The following is an 18,165-nucleotide window of genomic DNA, read 5'->3' as shown; positions in this document are numbered from 1 at the left end:
TGACATGATCAGAAGATAGGACAAGTGGGATGGGAGACAGTAAAGCCACAACTTGCCTCTCACGAAGTGGGGCCTCTTCTGTATTGTAGAAAAGTAGTGACTAACTTCTTTGAGCTAAGTAGAAGGGTTTGAGATGAGGAGATGTGAAAGCTTTTGAGTGTATAGCTGGTGGCACCAGCATCACGTCCCAAATATCTCGGAGACGTTGTTGAGTGGTTAATAATAAAAAAGGCTGCTAAAGGACAAGATGTCGAATGCCTTAAATTGAATATCGTCAGTAATAAGGTGTGCAGCTTAGCATTAACTTTTTCTGTAGTGAAGAGCATAATACATGAAACTCAATTGAAACCTTGTGCTTAGCTGGAACAAAACATAAATGTGAAAGGGGAGAGGAATGTCTCACTCTCTTCTCAACCACTGCTTCCCTTTCATGCCCCTCAACTCATATGACTGCCATCTGGTTTCTGTACAAATTGTAAATAGCCTTTTGCTTCCAGTATTTTACACCTGCCACCTTCAGAATTTGAAAGAGTATTCCAGTCAACATTGTCAAAAGCTTTCTTTAAGTCTACAAATGCTAGAAACGTAGGTTTTCCTTTCCTTAATCTATTTTCTAAGATAAGTCATAGGGTCAGTATTGCCTCATGTGTTCCAACATTTCTATGGAATCCAAACTGATCTTCCCCGAGGTTGGCTTCTGCCAGTTTTTCCGTTCGTCTGTAAAGAATTCACGTTAGTATTTTGCAGACGTGGCTTATTAAATGGATAGTTCAGTAATTTTCACATCTGTCAACAGCTGCTTTCTTTGGGATTGGAATTATTATATTCTTCTTGAAGTCTGAGGGTATTTCGCCTGTCTCATACATCTTGCTCAACAGATGGTAGGGTTTGTCATGGCTGGATCTCCCAAGGCTATCAGTAGTTCTTATGGAATGTTGTCTACTCCTGGGGCCTTGTTTCGGCTGAGGTCTTTCAGTGCTCTGTCAAACTCTTCACGCAGTATCATATCTCCCATTTCATCTTCATCTACATCCTCTTCCATTTCCATAATATTGTCCTCAAGTCCATCGCCCTGGTCTAGACCCTCTATATACTCCTTCCACCTTTCTGCTTTCCCTTCTTTGCTTAGAACTGGGTTTCCATCTGAGCTCTTGATATTCATGCAAGTGGTTCTCTTTCCTCCAAAGGTCTCTTTAATTTTCCTGTAGGCAGTGTCTCTTACCCCTAGTGAGATATGCCTCTACATCCTTACATTTGTCCTCTAGCCATCCCTGCGTAGCCATTTTGCACTTCCTGCCAATCTCATTTTTGAGCTGTTGGTATTCCTTTTTGCCTGCTTCATTTACTGCATTTTTATATTTTCTGCTTTCATCAGTTAAACTCAATATATCTTCTGTTACCCAAGGATTTCTACTAGCCCTCGTCTTTTTACCTACTTGGTCCTGTGCTGCCTTCACTATTTCATCCCTCAAAGCTACCCATTCTTCTTTGCTGTATTTCTTTCCCCCATTCCTCTCAATTGTTTCCTAATGTTCTCCCTGAAACTCTGTGCAACCTCTGGTTCTGTCAGTTTATCCAGATTCCATCTCCTTAAATTTCCACCTTTTTGCAGTTTCTTCACTTTTAATCTACAGTTCATAACCAATAGATTGTGGTCAGAGTCCACATCTGCCCCTGGAAATGTCTTACAATTTAAAACCTTCAAAATGGCGAGGCAGCCACTCACAATAAGCAGGAAATTCATGCTCAAGTCTTGGTCTGGCACAAGTTTTCATTATTGTCATTCCATTCTATAGCTAATGGTTGTCTGTTTTTTCAGTTGCACATAAATTTAATGTAATTTTAATATTGGCCTAATGTAACCTGCTGAAGTATTTATCGACAACTGTAGTGTGCTTGTAGTATGTCATACTAGTGTGGAGGGGTAGTCCTTAGTAGCAAGATGAGAATTGTTATGGAAGTGCAGTTAGTGTTGTAAAATTCCCGGGAATTTAAAATTGAAGAAATGTTCCCAGGGAATATTGCCAGCAATATTCCCAAAATTCACAAATACCTGGGTTATGATTAATTAGCAAGGTAGCTCAAAAAACTGTTAATAGGTAAAACCAGTAACTATATGGTTAAATAAAACTCAAAAACTGAAACATATTTAAAGATAAAATTATAATTAAATAAAATTCCTAGGAATTTATAATTTTAAAAACAAAATTGCTCAAATTAACATGTCAGTGTGGTAATTGTGTCATTAAAAAAACATGAACACTCTTATATGTTCAAAAAAGATTATAATTGAAAAAAAAAAACAGAAAAATAACCAGAATGTAAAATGTTTAAAAAATCAAATTTAAACTACTATAAGGCAAAAGGTTTAATACACCATCTTTACATTCCATAGTCAGTCTTTTTTTGAGTCCCCCTCTCAATGTGCATTAAATCATCTTTATCCTTCTCCTCTTCTTCTACATTTCCAAATCCAAAAACATCATCATTATCGTTACAGTTACTTGACTCGATATCATAATCTTCAATCTCAAGGATTTCTTCGTCTTCTTCCTGTCCTCCTGTTCCTCCGTGTTTGCTTTTGCTTGCTTACTTGTTTCTTTCTTTTTCTCTTTTGGAGGTGGAGCATTCATGAACTTCCAACTGTAAGAAAGAAATGTCAGTTTCGCTGCTCACTCAGAAAAAAGACTTTTTTTTTCTTGGAATGCAACCAATAAAACGGACTAAATGAACGCTCTGAGGCAGCTGAAGTTACTGGTGCCCCCAGTATTCTTGAGAAACTTTCTTGAGAATAAGCCTTCCTTGTCTCTGTAGTCAGCTAAGCTTTCTCTTACTCTTAAGATGTCCAAACCCATATGCTGAGCACAATCACAAACAAATGTTTGGCATCTAGTATTTCCGTAGGGTCGAGCAAACTTCCCTGCATTTTAGGGTCCCGCATAAATGCTGAGAGATGGGTTGGCCCAATGCCAATATTTTTGCCTTGAACTTCTCCATGGCTGTCTTTTCTTTGGATTTTTGCATAGGTGATGTTGGTAAGTTTTCCTTCATATTTTTCTGTAGTTCATTTAATTTCCTGACCACTCTATGTATTTGTGGGTCATTTGATTCAGTGTGTGTGATAAGATGAACAATTGGTTTCTGCAGATTTATCATTTTTTCTATTCTAACCCAAAACACAGCTTCATTTAGTAGTTTCCTTTTAATGCATGGGTCTAGATCAGCCTTTTCATTGACTGCCAATGTTTGGAGAGCACTTTGTTAGATTGCAAGTTCTCCAAACAAAAAAAGGTGGCTGCCCCATGTGGTCTGCCCAGGCAACTTCAGAGATATTCAATCTTTGAACCTTTTCTCAGGAGAAACTTCATCAAAAAAGTTTTCAGTATGTGACTGTTTTCTATAGTCTTTATTATAGTTATCACCTCTGCAAAGAAACTTTGCAGTAAATGGAGAAGGTGAGCAATGCAGCATAATGGTACTATATGAGGATACTCCTCCTTCAACTAGTGTTAAGGGTGCCTTCATGTTTGGAGCATTGTCGGCAAAAACTTACCATGACCATATGTCTCGATGAGAGATTTAATGATCTCTGCCAGGTATTTTGCATTGCTCTCGGTTTTGGTCATTTTGAAATCTACAAAAAATGGTTCTGACTTTGAAATCACAAAATTAATTATAGACTCGTTCCTGGTATTACTCCAGCCATCACATTGAAGATATAATTTTTTTGTTTCCTGAATTATTTTTGTCATTTCTTCTTTCATTCCTGTATACTGAGCCTCAAGATAAGTTGTGGACATTCAAAATATTGATGGTAACTTATATGCAGGTCTCAATTTTTGGAAAAAATCTATACTATGCACTTTAGCTAAGGATTGGTTCAGCATTTACTGCAAAAAAAAAGGTAATGAACCATTTAATAAAGGCAAACAAAGAATAAAATAGTTTTTATTCTTTTTAGGTGGCACAAGTTAACCTATTAACTTAAAAAGTTTTTATTGCTTTTGAGAAATGGGATAGGACTACTTTTTACTTTGTTCCCAGTCCCAAGTAAAAATTACTGAAAAAAATAATCAGTATATGACAGCCACACCTACAGCATACAGAATTAAACTATTTCTATTCTACAAAAGACACATTACATTGTTAACTATTTTGAGATTCAAAGGAGCAGTTGCAACCTAGGCCTACTCCTAAAGGTGCAAATAGTTATTTGTCAAAGAAGAATTGAAGACATATATTCTATTAGCATTATGGTTCAGTCAGAAAAACTAACCTACTTTTGTTTTACAGACTACTTTTGTTTTACAAACTATAACTAACCTACTTCTGTTTTTGTGGTATTTAAATGGTGGGAAATAATTAGGTTAGGAGATGCTAATATATCTCTTCTATAGGATTAAGGAAAATCATTAGAGTTTCCAGTTTGGCTGTTTGTTTGTAATTTGCCTTCTTAATGCAGTGGAATATGTACAATATCCTTCCTGTTTAGCATTACAAAAACAATGTAGGCCAACAATATAACAGGCTACAAAAAAGACTACCATAAATCACCCATTTTCATACTGAAGAATAGTAGGGCCTAAATGATTTAAACTTGCATTTGTTTGGTTACCCATATTATCCACAAATGCAGTTATTCCTCTTCATGAACCTGGGCTGTAAATTGGTATAGTTGCAGATCCCGAACTAGAAGAGTGTTTAGTGTGCTTTGATGGAGGTGGTGCTGGTGCTGGTGAGTTGAAAGGAGAAGTAGCTGAACTTAAACCAGCCGAGGTTAAAAAAAGCTTGACCTTGGGTAGTCTAGCCTACATTTGAATGTGCATCCACTGTCAGTGGTTGGTTGATACCCTCTGTGGTTGGTGGTCTAGGTGTTGGTTGACTGACAGTGAGAATATGTTTCAGTCCTGCAGGGCATTTGAAGTACTTTTTTATGTCCTTTTCCATTTTAACTGAATTACCTTGCTTGTATTATTGAGTACAATACATACCAACACCACCTTTTCCTTTAATGAAGTCCCAAACTGCCCCTTTTTTCTTGACCATTTTGCAACAATGAATGAAAACACAGCAATGAACAAAGCAGGAAGCAGGCCTAAAGTTGTTTGATTCACTTGCCACTTAAATTTTACAATTTCACACTCTCATCGCAAAGAAAGTTCTAATGAAACTGGTTCTTTAACTTGCAAACACAACTATCAGCTGAAAAGACAATGTGGCTGTATCTCTGAAAGCTGCAGTGACGCAGTTTTCTAGGGGGGAAGGAAAAATTCCCTCTTTTTGTCTTGTAAGAACTAAATTTCCCCATTACAGCTCATTGTAATTAAATTACCCTTAAGACCTAAATCGTGGTTATGATCAACTTAATTTGCTTTTTTTTTTTTTTTTTTATTTGAGCATTACAACTTTCTATTTTAAATTATAAATAAAACATTTGGATAGGTTTTATGTTTAGGTTTATATGGATATGGACTTAACCTCCTTGTTAGAAATAAAAACATTGTTTTGGTTTTCAATGTTTTAAATATCAAAGAATTAGCCCTAGAACTGCCAAGCATCGAAATTTACAACTCTTTATGGTTCCTAGAACTGCGAACTACGAAATAATCAACGTTTAAAAAACCGAGTTTATAATACTGATATGCCATCTCGTGAGTAACTGAAGTTACTAAAATACACATGGAAGTTTGTTTATTCAATTTGTTAAGTTTTCTGCCAATATTGGAGATATTTTAGAGTATAAAGTTTATTTTAAACGCGTGCGAATTTTGTAAACATTAATAATTGAAAATGGCATTTAGGGAAAAATTATGTGAATAAACTGGCCAAGATTTATGATTTACTTGAAAATACAAGTGATTTTATTGATATAGAACATGGTAAAATATTAATTATTGATTCTAAAAGTGAAAGTGGTAACAGTATTTTGGAAAATAAAATTATAAATCATAATTCATTAAAGGAAATGAGGAGTCTTTGAATTCTGAAAATGAAACACCTTTAGTCATTCATTTGGAAAAATTAAAAAATACCACAGAAGATGGCCAGTTGAGAATTTTGCCTGGGCTTTCAACTTGCCTATAAATAATAGGCCTAAATTACTTTTCCGCCAGGCTTATGGTAAATGATGTTTTGCATGGAATTCACAAGGAAATTAATGCATGGAATGATAAAACTTGGATTAAAATTTATGAATTTGCTTAGTTAACCTAGTTTTAAGATTCTTTAGCTGTTAATAAGTGTTAAAACATTCAAAATCTAAAAATTTTCATAAATTCCCAATTTACGGAACTCTTCCTGGGCCAAAGAAATATTCCTGGCAATATTCCCATTTTATAAGTTGCCTCCCACTGGGAATATACCCAGCCCACAACACTAAGTGCAGTAGAGGGCAATTTTTCAAAATTTGAAACACAAACCATACTTGCAAACCCTGGAGTCAAAATTATGGCAAAGAGCAAATTCCACCCAGTTCAGTCATTATCTTCCTCACTATTGTGTTCTTCCCCAAGGGAGCAATGGTACTTCCACATACACTGTCATCTGTATGGATTTTTTTTTCTACTAGTATGATTGACATTTATGCAGATCTCATTCAGCCACACACTCTCTTGAAAATTTCATATCCTTGAGGAAAAAACCTTGTTTCACAAAGCGCCTAGCATCCAGTGCATGATTTTGAAGTGCGTCCCTGTTGGTTTTTGAACATTTTTGAACACGTTCTGAGTTGATTTCCGAATGAATCGTAAGTTGTTTTTTGAATGCATGCATAGTGTATGTGATATCTCTGCCTGGGGAATTGCCCTTTTTGCTCGCATTGCCTGCCGCTTCTAGAAATAAACTTACCTGCAAACAAAAGGGGACGGGAGTGGGATAAAGCCGAACGGGTGAATGCCAATTCCTGTTATTTGGTTGACAGGGTTTGCGAATGATCAGCGTTGTTATGATTACTAGCGAATTCCATAGATTCAGGCTACCAGAGTGGAAAGAAATGACTAATGCGATTCACAGGGAAGAAAGATTATGTGTTATCTTCTTGGTGTACCTGAGAAAATGAAATTTTGAAAGAAAATTTTTGGCCAGAACGCTACACTAGTAAGCGCCAGCTGTACAGTCCCCAGCTAACAGCTGCTTAAGTTCTATTCTGGGAGTACCGCTGAAAACACTTTGTATGAACATGTAATAACGCCTAACCAGAGAATAAACGTGGGATAACTAAACCAGTGATTGTGGCAAGGTTAGTGAAGTTAACTGGAGAATAAGTTTTGACACTAGCAGGAATAGTTACAGAATTAGTGATGACAAGATTGATTGTTAGAACGAGGAAGGAGAAGAAACGGGGGTATCACACACATTATAGAGGAATATGACAGTTACAAATTTATATAAAAAATACTACTACTACTTTTCAATCTCATGCTTGAGAAGCTGGAGTGTATGAATGACCTGTGAAACTATTTCTTAACATAAAGCTTTTTGCTTGTAGTAAGCGTAATAGGCATTTGGTATTGGTACTTCGTGAATTATATTCTGTCATTATAAAAATGACCCTTTGTGCCATACCAGTCTTTTTCATTTAGTGTCTGTTACTATTGCTGCAATATTAGACAGACCTATTTTGTTCCGTCTAGCAGACAGTGACGAAATACACGTAATCAGATCAAGAAACCACACCAGTCTTGGGCACTACTTGTACGAGTAACAGCTTTTTCAGTGTTATACAACGACATTTCATTTTTTCACATAGCAAAATGTTTGACAAACTTTGAGGTAATACATCCTTTCCCAGAAAGGAAAGCACGCCATGTAAAGCTGTAGCAAGATAGAGAGGAAAAAATGCTAGGACTTAAAGAGTGAAGAAATGTGTTCGATCTTGCTTGTCTCTTGTCTTTACTAGTTTTATGTATCCTATATTTAATTTTATGACGCACAAAACAGCAATTTATTAGCTAATAGGCAATTGTTGTTGTTGTTGTTGTTGTTGTTGTCTTCAGTCCTGAGACTGGTTTGATGCAGCTCTCCATGCTACTCTATCCTGTGCAAGCTTCTTCATCTCCCAGTACCTACTGCAGCCTACATCCCTCTGAATCTGCTTAGTGTATTCATCTCTTGGTCTCCCTCTACGATTTTTACCCTCCACTCTGACCTCCAATACTAAATTGGTGATCGCTTGATACCTCAGAAAAATGTCCTACCAACCGATCCCTTCTTCTAGTAAATTTGTGCCACAAACTCCTCTTCTCCCCAATCCTATTCAATACTTCCTCATTAGTTATGTGATCTACCCATCTAAGCTTCAGCATTCTTCTGTAGCACCACATTTCAAAAGCTTCTGTTCTCTTCTTGGTCAAACTATTTATTATCCATGTTTCACTTCCATACATGGCTACACTCCATACAAATACTTTCAGAAATGACTTCCTGACATTTAAATCTATACTCGATGTTAACAAATTTCTCTTCTTCAGAAATGCTTTCCTTGCCATTGCCAGTCTACATTTTACATCTTCTCTACTTCGACCATCATCAGTTATTTTACTCCCCAAATAGCAAAACTCATTTACTACTTTAAGTGTCTCATTTTCTAATCTAATTCCCTCAGCATCACCCGACTTAATTTGACTACATTCCATTATCCTCGTTTTGCTTTTGTTGATGTTCATCTTATATCCTCCTTTCAAGACACTATCCATTCCGTTCAACGGCTCTTCCAAGTCCTTTGCTGTCTCTGACAGAATTACAATGCCATTGGCGAACCTCAAAGCTTTTATTTCTTCTCCATGGATTTTAATACCTACTCCGAATTTTTCTTTTGTTTCCTTCAGTGCTTGCTCAATATACAGATTGAATAACATCGGGGAGAGGCTACAACCCTGTCTCACTCCCCTTCCAACCACTGCCTCCCTTTCATGTCCCTTGACTCTTGTAACTGCCATCTGGTTTCTGTACAAATTGCAAATAGCCTTTCGGTCCCTGTATTTTACCCCTGCCACCTTCAGAATTTGAAAGAGTTTATTCCAGTCAACATTGTCAAAAGCCTTCTCCAAGTCTACAAATGCTAGAAACGTAGGTTTGCCCTTCCTTAATCTAGCTTCTAAGATAAGTCGTAGGGTCACTATTGCCTCGCGTGTTCCAACATTTCTACGGAATCCAAACTGATCTTCCCCGAGGTCGGCTTCTACCAGTTTTTCCATTTGTCTGTAAAGAATTCACGTTAGTATTTTACAGCTGTAACTTATTAAACTGATATTTCAGTAATTTTCACATCTGTCAACACCTGCTTTCTTTGGGATTGGAATTATTATATTCTTCTTGAAGTCTGAGGGTATTTCGCCTGTTTCATACATCTTGCTCACCAGATGGTAGAGTTTTGTCATGACTGGCTCTTCCAAGGCTGTCAGTAGTTCCAATGGAATGTTGCCTACTCCTGGGGCCTTGTTTCGACTCAGGTCTTTCAGTGCTCTGTCAAATTCTTCACGCAGTATCATATCTCCCATTTCATCTTCATCTACATCCTCTTCCATTTTCATAATATTGTCCTCAAGTCCATCGACCTTGTATAGGCCCTCTATATACTCCTTCCACCTTTCTGCTTTCCCTTCTTTGCTTAGAACTGGGTTTCCATCTGAGCTCTTGATATTTATGCGAGTTGTTCTCTTATCTCCAAAGGTCTCTTTAATTTTCCTGTAGGCAGTATCTATCTTACCCCTAGTGAGATAAGCCTCTACATCCTTACATTTGTCCTCTAGCTTTCCCTGCTTAGCCATTTTGCACTTCCTGTCGATCTCATTTTTGAGACGTTTGTATTCCTTTTTGCCTGCTTCATTTACTGCATTTTTATATTTTCTACTTTCATCAATTATATTCAATATTTCTTCTGTTACCCAAGGAGTTCTACTAGCCCTCGTCTTTTTACCTACTTGGTCCTGTGCTGCCTTCACTATTTCATCCCTCAAAGCTACCCATTCTTCTTCGCTGTATTTCTTTCCCCCATTCCTCTCAATCGTTTCCTGAAGAGTTCTTGTTCTCCTGATCCCAAAGATGTCAGACCGGCCGACTGGGAGCAGGACAGGCACCACAGGACATTTTAATTTCCACTGTCCTGAATATAATGTGATGGCATCCATTACGAAATATTACACGTTTGAATTCCACAGAACGAGTTACAATGACATGTGATAAAAGAATGGTGTGTGAAGAGGTGTGGCACTGCACTGACATACTTCAGACCGAATAACATGTCTTACATTTCCTTGAACACATATGTTTTATGTGTCAGACTCTTCAGAAAGATGTGTGTTTTGACGACATGAGAAGCGGTGCTAAACTGGATTGCATTCACAATTCACACCTCACTCTCATCAGTTGACTTATGTGATGTGTGTAGCCAATCCTCTTCTCTGTATAATCAGCTACAGTGATCTCCCAAAAGCTTCTTCTCCGAAGACTATTGCTGGTTATAGGAATTTGACTATTTCTCTACTCTTGAAATAATTGGGTTCTCGCAGAATACTTTCAGTTCAATTATGATATATTTTTAACTTTCACAGGAAACAACTTTACCATTTCCCGTACAAACATTTAAACTTCTGCAAATCAACTTAGTCATCAAACATTAGACTCAATTAAACATGTTCATAATTGCATTGGCTTGACAACCAAATCATTCGTGAACATCACATGTGTCTTGCTTCGTTCAGAGCCAAGGCATGAAGTAAGGTAAAAGTCTGTAGTCAATTTCCAGAATGAGATTTTCACCCTGCAGCAGAGTGTGCGCTGATATGAAACTTCCTGGCAGATTAAAACTGTGTGCCGGACCGAGACTCAAACTCAGGACTTAATCTGCCAGAAAGTTTCATATCGGTGCACACTCCGCTGCAGAGTGAAAGTCTCATTCTGGAAACATCCCCTAGGCTGTGGCTAAGCCATGTCTCCACAATATCCTTTCTTTCAGGAGTGCTAGTTCTTCAACTTTCGCAGGAGAGCTTATGTAAAGTTTAGAAGGTAGGAGACTTGATACTGGCAGAAGAAAAGCTGTGAGGATGGGGCGTGAGACGTGCTTAGGTAGCTCAGATGGTAGAGCACTTGCCCGCAAAAGGCAAAGGTCCCGAGTTTGAGTCTCGGTCCAGCACACAGTTTTAATCTGCCAGTAAGTTTTTGTAGTCAATTGTTCGTTTTTCGTTTTTGCATTAATCACATTCACTGACACGCGGCAAATTATAGCATATAATTACTCTGTGTTCTTTCATACAGCATCTGTGGTGCTAGCGTCAAACACTTGTTGTCGTCAGTGGACCGCCACTCTTACGGTCTTCTCATAACAAACTTTCAACCTGCACACAGAAACAGGTGGCGCAGTAGATACGCTTCCACTCTCCCACTTATATTTAAAGTATCATATGTTTGAGACAGTAGACAGATGAGTGGTTCTAGAATTTATGCGGAAATTCTCGAAGCACTACAGTGGGGTGCCTCTACTTAGTATTTCCCCGGTTTGGAAATATCATGCCGCTCGTGGTCTCGCGGTAGCGTTCTCCCTTCCCGAGCACGGGGTCCCGGGTTCGATTCCCGGCGGGGTCAGGGATTTTCACCTGCCTCGAGATGACTGGGTGTTTGTGTTGTCCTTATCATTTCATCATCATCCAGGAAAGTGGCGAAATTGGACTGAGCAAAGGTTGGGAAATTGTATGGGCGCTGATAACCACGCAGTTGAGCGCCCCACAAACCAAACATCATCATCATCATCATCATCATCATCTGGAAATATCATGGATGCAGGACTTGATGCACGGAGCAGTCTGAGTTGTAGTGGGGAGGTGGGTAATTTCCACGTGGTCCGTTTTTACGTTAACTGATTTTGCTGTTTGCTCTTCATTTATTACTCTCACGTCAAATGAAAACAAGACGGATATCTGTGGCCGGGAGCTATCAAGTGAAATTAAAATACATTCACATAATTATAGAAGGCTGAAATACGTTATTAGTTTCAGATTTTATTTCCACCTTTTTGACAGTCAAGCAATAATCGGCTTGCAGATAAATGAAGTTATTTGTGTCGGTTTCCGCAGAGGCAGTCAATTTATTTGAAATGAAGAGTGTCATTCCCCACTATTGCCTAGTTTCAACTGTTAACTGTTTTCATCTTCTAGCACATATGGCATTATGGCATAATAAAGAACCAAACATAAGATAATACAGTGCTGGTGCTCCGAGAAAATATACATCTGAATCTGGACACATGAATGTGCACTTTAAGCCGAATTATGCATTTTAGTATGGTTCATGATATTCCAATGCTCTTGGAGTATTCTCTAATGTCTCATTTCTTTTATGACATAATGTAAGATCTTTTAATGTTTTACCCATACTAACCTACAGGCTTCCTGCATCATCATAGTTGCGCAAGTGCAATGACGCCTATTATCTGGCGCTCTGGCAACTGCTGAAACGAATCTATTTCTAACAGGTCATGAGAAAATATTGCGAATGTTGTTTGAAAAACGTTACTTTCAAAGTAAACTTCCTTTTATGCAAGATGAACTATGTGCGAGAATGTACGATGAATTTCTTAAATCGCAGAGCGCTTGACTCTCATTTAAAAATCAACTCTTTGAGGATGACTGTTTAGAAGAATTTCGAGCCCAGAAAATAAGATATTCATGTCACTATTAAAAATTTTATTGGCACATTTGTGTGATGTATGTTAAAGTGTAACACGTGTAAAAAGATAAACATTGTATGTGAATTCTTACCTTCTCTTGCAGCTTATTAATCTTAGAGACCAATATTATACGTGAAAGCTTTTATTTTCTTGTAGCTTTACTTTTCTTGTAGCTTTTCTTTTCCTATTTGTGTGTTCGTGCTACTTATCAGTGACATTGCTATTGGCTGACTGCATCACGTGTCCTATGCTCTGAATATCCGCTGTCATCAGCTGGCAAGATCACGTGACATGAGCTATGACTGGCGTACAAAAGCACATCGCAATATCGATTTCAATGCTTCGGAAAGTAACATACAGTGTTTGGTGGAATTCGAAATTGTACTTTCGTAATACGAAAATGTGGGAGAAGGGAAAGAGGGAAACATAGTAGGCAGTCATGGTTTTGGAAAGAGAAATGACAGAGGTGAATGGTTAATTGACTTCTGCAAGGAAAGGCAGCTGATAGCGGCAAACACATGGTTCAAGAACCATAAGAGGAGGCTCTACACTTGGAAATCACCAGGGGATAAATACAGAAACCAAATAGATTTTATACTGGTAGAAGAAAGATACAGGAATGGAATCAAGAAGGTGCACACATTACCAGGTGCAGATATTAATAGTGACCACAACTTACTTATGGCAGAAATAGAAATAAGAATGAAAAAACTGAAAAAGGCGACAATGGTGAAGAAGTGGGATCTAGAGAAGATAAGGTCCAACAAAGAACAAATTACAGAAATGCTGTCTCGGGACTTTCTAAACACATTACGAGACAAAGAAGCACCTGATAATGCCAACGAGTACTGGAATATGCTGAAAGAAGGAATCATTAAAGCAGGACAGAAAAATATAGGATATGTAAAAGGGAAAAGGTCAAAAAAACCATGGGTCACACAAGAAATGATTTCCAAGATGGAGGAGAGAAGAAAATTGAAAAACAAGAACACTGAAGATGCAAGAAAGATATACCGAAGGTTAAATAATGAACTGCGAAGAGAAACAGAGCAGGCTAGGAGAAAATGGCTAAAAGAGGAATGTGATGAAATTGAAGAACTGGACAGGAAGGGAAGATACGACTTACTATACAACAGAGTAAAGACTATGACATGGGAACAAAACAGAGCAGGAAGTGCTACTATGGAAATTTTTAGTAAAGACGAAGAGGTAGTGTACAAAGATCGTGACGATGTCCTCCAGAGATGGGAAGAATATATAAAAGAGCTATATGACACAAATAGCAAACCAGAAACTCTGGAACTTGAATCACACAACAGTGTAAGTGATGAAGAGAAAGGACCGACCATCATAATGGAAGAAGTAAAGTCTGCCATTGCTGCAATGAAAAATGGCAAAGCAGTAGGTACAGATACAATACCGGGAGAAATACTAAAATGCTTGAACCACAATGGAATAAGAGAAATATTGAGGTTATGTAATAAAATATATGACAGTGGTGAATGGCCTGAGGACTTTTTGACAACAGTAATGATTCCATTACCGAAAAAACAAGGAACCAAGAAATGCAGCGAGCACAGGACTATCAGCCTCATTACACATGCAGCCAAAGTGATGTTAAGAATAATTAATAAAAGACTTGAAAATGTAATGGAGGAGAATCTCGGAGAGGAGCAGTTTGGCTTTAGACGGAATACGGGCACCAGAGATGCAATAGGGCTCCTACGAATCTTGGGAGAAAGGTTTATTGAAAAAGGAAGAGACCTATATATGTGCTTCATCGATTTAGAAAAGGCATTTGACAATGTGGTTTGGGACAAGCTGGCGACTATTATGAGGGAAAAGAGAGTGGACTGGAAAACCAGAAGACTTATAAACTCATTATACCTTAATCAAAAAGTTTCAGTTAAAGTGAGAGGAGAAAGTACAAATTGGATCAGACTAGGGAAAGGAGTAAGACAAGGATGCTGTTTATCACCTACTCTTTTCAACCTGTACTTGGAAAATATGATTGACCAATGCTCATTAGATGACAAAGGAGTAGAAATTGGAGGAAGAAGAATAGGATGCTTGAGATTTGCTGATGACATGGTCCTTCTAGCCACAGGGGAAAAAGAATTACAGGATTTGGTGGACACCATTGCAACTAACGGAAAAAAATATGGAATGAAAATTAACACAAATAAAACAAAAGTATTGGCAATAGGAGGAAATAAGGAAATAAAAATTGTGCTGAATGGAGAAACACTAGAACAAGTGCTAAATTTTAAGTATCTTGGAAGCAGGATAGACACCAACTGGAAGTGCACCACAGAAATTAAAACAAGGATAGCAATGGCAAAAGAGGCGTTTTATAAGAAAAGGAGAATCTTCTGCAGCGGTCTGGACAGAGAACTCAGAAAGAGACTCATAAAATGTCTTGTATGGAGTGTTCTTCTATATGGCGCTGAAACATGGACTATGAGGAAAAAAGACAGAGAAAGGCTGGAGGCTTTTGAGATCTGGACATGGCGGAAGATGGAAAGAATAAGTTGGATGGACAGAGTAAAAAATAAAGAGGTACTGAGAAGAGTGGGAGAGAAAAGACAGTTACTAGATGTAATAAAGAAAAGAAAAAGAAATTGGATTGGGCATATATTAAGAAAGAATGACGGACTGATAAAAACAGTTTTAGAAGGTTATGTAGAAGGGAAAAGGAAGCGAGGAAGGAAGAGATTCCAGATACTGGATGACATGATGGACGGTACAACATACAGCAGCCTTAAGAAGGAAGCAATGGATCGCAGAAAATGGAGAGGCAAAGGACCTGCTAATATAGCAGATAACTGATGATGATGAATACGAAAATATGCTGTGTACATATTGCTGCACATCAAAGGTCTGTCTAAAACTTGTTTTTTTTTCCCCTGAGTTTCATTTTCTAAAGTTCCGGGAAATTCTGCGCCGGTGTATAAAACCATAACCATTCAAAGAATTCATAAGTTTTACAGTTCCGAGGAAAAGTATACTATCACTTAACACGTAAAAAGAGTATTTCCACCTGGGAGAAGGTGTATTTTTAACTGGGAAATCCGGGAAGTTTTTTTTTTCCTTGTCCACGTATACACCCTGGACTAAGTACATTCTCTGGTTGGTTGTTGCAGTGGTAGCAACTGTGTAAACAGTTATTTTGATCCAGGTACAGAACAGTTTGTCAGAATACCAGTTGACTGTGCAATGAATAGTTTCATTATCACAATTTAAACATAATTTGGAAGTGGAACAGATTTGATGAAAGCTATTAATTTTTTGCTGTAGTAAGTAAAACAAGACCTATTCCTAATAAAAATAACAATCATTTGTAAAAATGATAACATGCTTCTAATATTCTGTCTTTCCACAGGTTAGAAGTATCTCAAAAAAAGAAATGCTTGGTGGTAGTGATGGAAATTCTGGTAATGTGAGTGTACCGCCTGTGGCAGAGACTCACCGGGAACCAGTTGCCATCCAGTGCTTACCCATACCACAAAGGTTGCGCAATGCTGGCAACCTTACTATCACAAGTATACATCCGACGTTAGATGGTGGCCACATTTTTGTTGTTGTCTGTACAACAGGAGCAGTTGATGTGAAGGCACCTGCAACTGATGAAAGTGATAGTAAAATGGATGTTGATATTGAGGTTTGTTGCATGAATTTCCTTACAGATGACGTTAGCAGAGCCTGTTCTGTTGATGGTGCGAATGTTATGGTGAATCTCGTGTAAGACTGTGATGGTGTTATCCTAACGCATTACGTTCCTCCATGGCAGACTGTCAGTGCACAGTATTACTGCTCGTTTTTGAAGCATCACCTGCGACCAGCTTTGTGAAAGAAGCGGCTCTGCGCAACCCAACCATCATTTTGCACGACAGTGAGCGGGCGCATACAGTGCAAGCTGTGGCTGCTCTTTTGGTCAATGGGACTGGGAAGTACTGTACCATCCACCATACTCCCCAGACTGAAGTCCTTGTAACTTTGATTTGATCCTGAAGATGAAGGAACCAATTCGTGACATTCGCTTCAGAACTGTTCCAGAGATTTGACAGGCAGTAGACCGCTCCATTCGCACCATCAACAGAACAGGCTCTGCTAACAGTATACTACGCCTTCCTCATTGCTGGCAACGGGCTCTACACAACGCTGTTGACTATTATGAAGGACAGTTACAGGTGCAAACATGTAACTCTTTTGTATCAGTTGTGAATAAATAGTTGCCACTATTTAAGTTCCAACTCTCGCATGTAGAATGTAGATTTATTAAGTAAAAGTTTTTTCTCGCTGACAGATCTTCTAAGAATTGCATATGAGTGACTTCAAAATCCACTTGTACATACTGCGAACACACACACACACACACACACACACACACACACACACACACACACACACACACACACAGTTGTACAAGGGGACCTTCTGGTCTTGGAAATTCAGTTTGGGATGAGACTTTGCATAGTAGCATTAGTAGCATAACTCATGTGTGTTCACTCATACAAGTCTTAAAGCATACTATCCAGAAAATTCCGAAAAAAGGGCCCTGAAGTTTTAAACGTCATTCATATGCTCAGCATATATGAGTCATAAGTAGCAAAGCATTAGATAAGTGAAGCAGCTTAGTTAGTAATGTGCTAGACAGCCATGCAGCCGATCTGTTTTCGATCCTACCTACCTACTGGTATGATTTCATGTTGTTTTTTTTAATTGTATTAAAAATTTGAACAAATGTTAAATAAAGTTAATGACCTAAAGCATTATCAATTAAATCATAAATAATTTATTTTGTTTATGAAATGGCTGTAACAGCTATTTAAAATGTGAATTACACTCACACCGGTCTCTCGAATTTACTTCTAATATTTGTAACCTTTCCACAGCTTGTAACATTGCTAAATTTTGTATTAACATAGTAATGACAGTAATCAATGCTTCAATTCAACTCAAGAAACTTGAATTGAAATTATTCAACTTTTTAAAAAGACAGTATTGATGAGTGTAATTCACATTTTAAGTAGCCTGTGACAGCCATCTCATAAAAAAAAAAATAATAGCCTAGCGCACTACTGACTGAGCTACTTCACTTATCTATTCCGTGCTACCTATGACCCATATGTGCAGTGCATACAAGCTACATTTAAAACTTTAGAGCCCTAATTTTTTTAGGAATTTTGTGTATAGTGCACTTTAAGACTTCTATGAATGGACACCCTTGAGGTATACTAGCAATGTGCGAAGTCTCATCCTGAACTGAAGTTCTGAGCCTGGAAGGTCCCCTTGTTAGTGAGCAATTTCTCCAAAAGGGTTGAGCTTAAATGAACAAAACTTCTGCCTGTTAATGTAGAAGTACTTCTCTAAATGAGATTACTCATTGGGGTGGGTGGAGGGGGGGGGGGGGAGTTAATTTTCTGTACAGTTGTAAGATGGAGCTCCAGTATGAGTTTTATTTTATAATCAGTGTCGTCTCTTGAGCTCTTTTACACAAAAAA

General features: G+C 38.0%; 1 protein-coding gene across 1 annotated transcript in view; it reads left to right on the top strand.

Moving 5' to 3' along the window:
- The window catches only part of LOC126176519 (baculoviral IAP repeat-containing protein 6), a 329,968-nt gene that overhangs the window by 48,451 nt on the left and 263,352 nt on the right, over positions 1-18,165 (top strand). The window contains exon 10 of the mRNA XM_049924030.1: positions 16,044-16,322. Coding sequence (XP_049779987.1) covers positions 16,044-16,322 — 279 coding nt within the window. The remainder of the gene's footprint in view (positions 1-16,043; positions 16,323-18,165) is intronic.

This window comes from Schistocerca cancellata, chromosome 1 (assembly GCF_023864275.1).
Source record: "Schistocerca cancellata isolate TAMUIC-IGC-003103 chromosome 1, iqSchCanc2.1, whole genome shotgun sequence".
In the NCBI taxonomy this organism is placed as follows: domain Eukaryota; kingdom Metazoa; phylum Arthropoda; class Insecta; order Orthoptera; family Acrididae; genus Schistocerca; species Schistocerca cancellata.
This window is presented reverse-complemented; position numbering and strand designations above follow the sequence as displayed.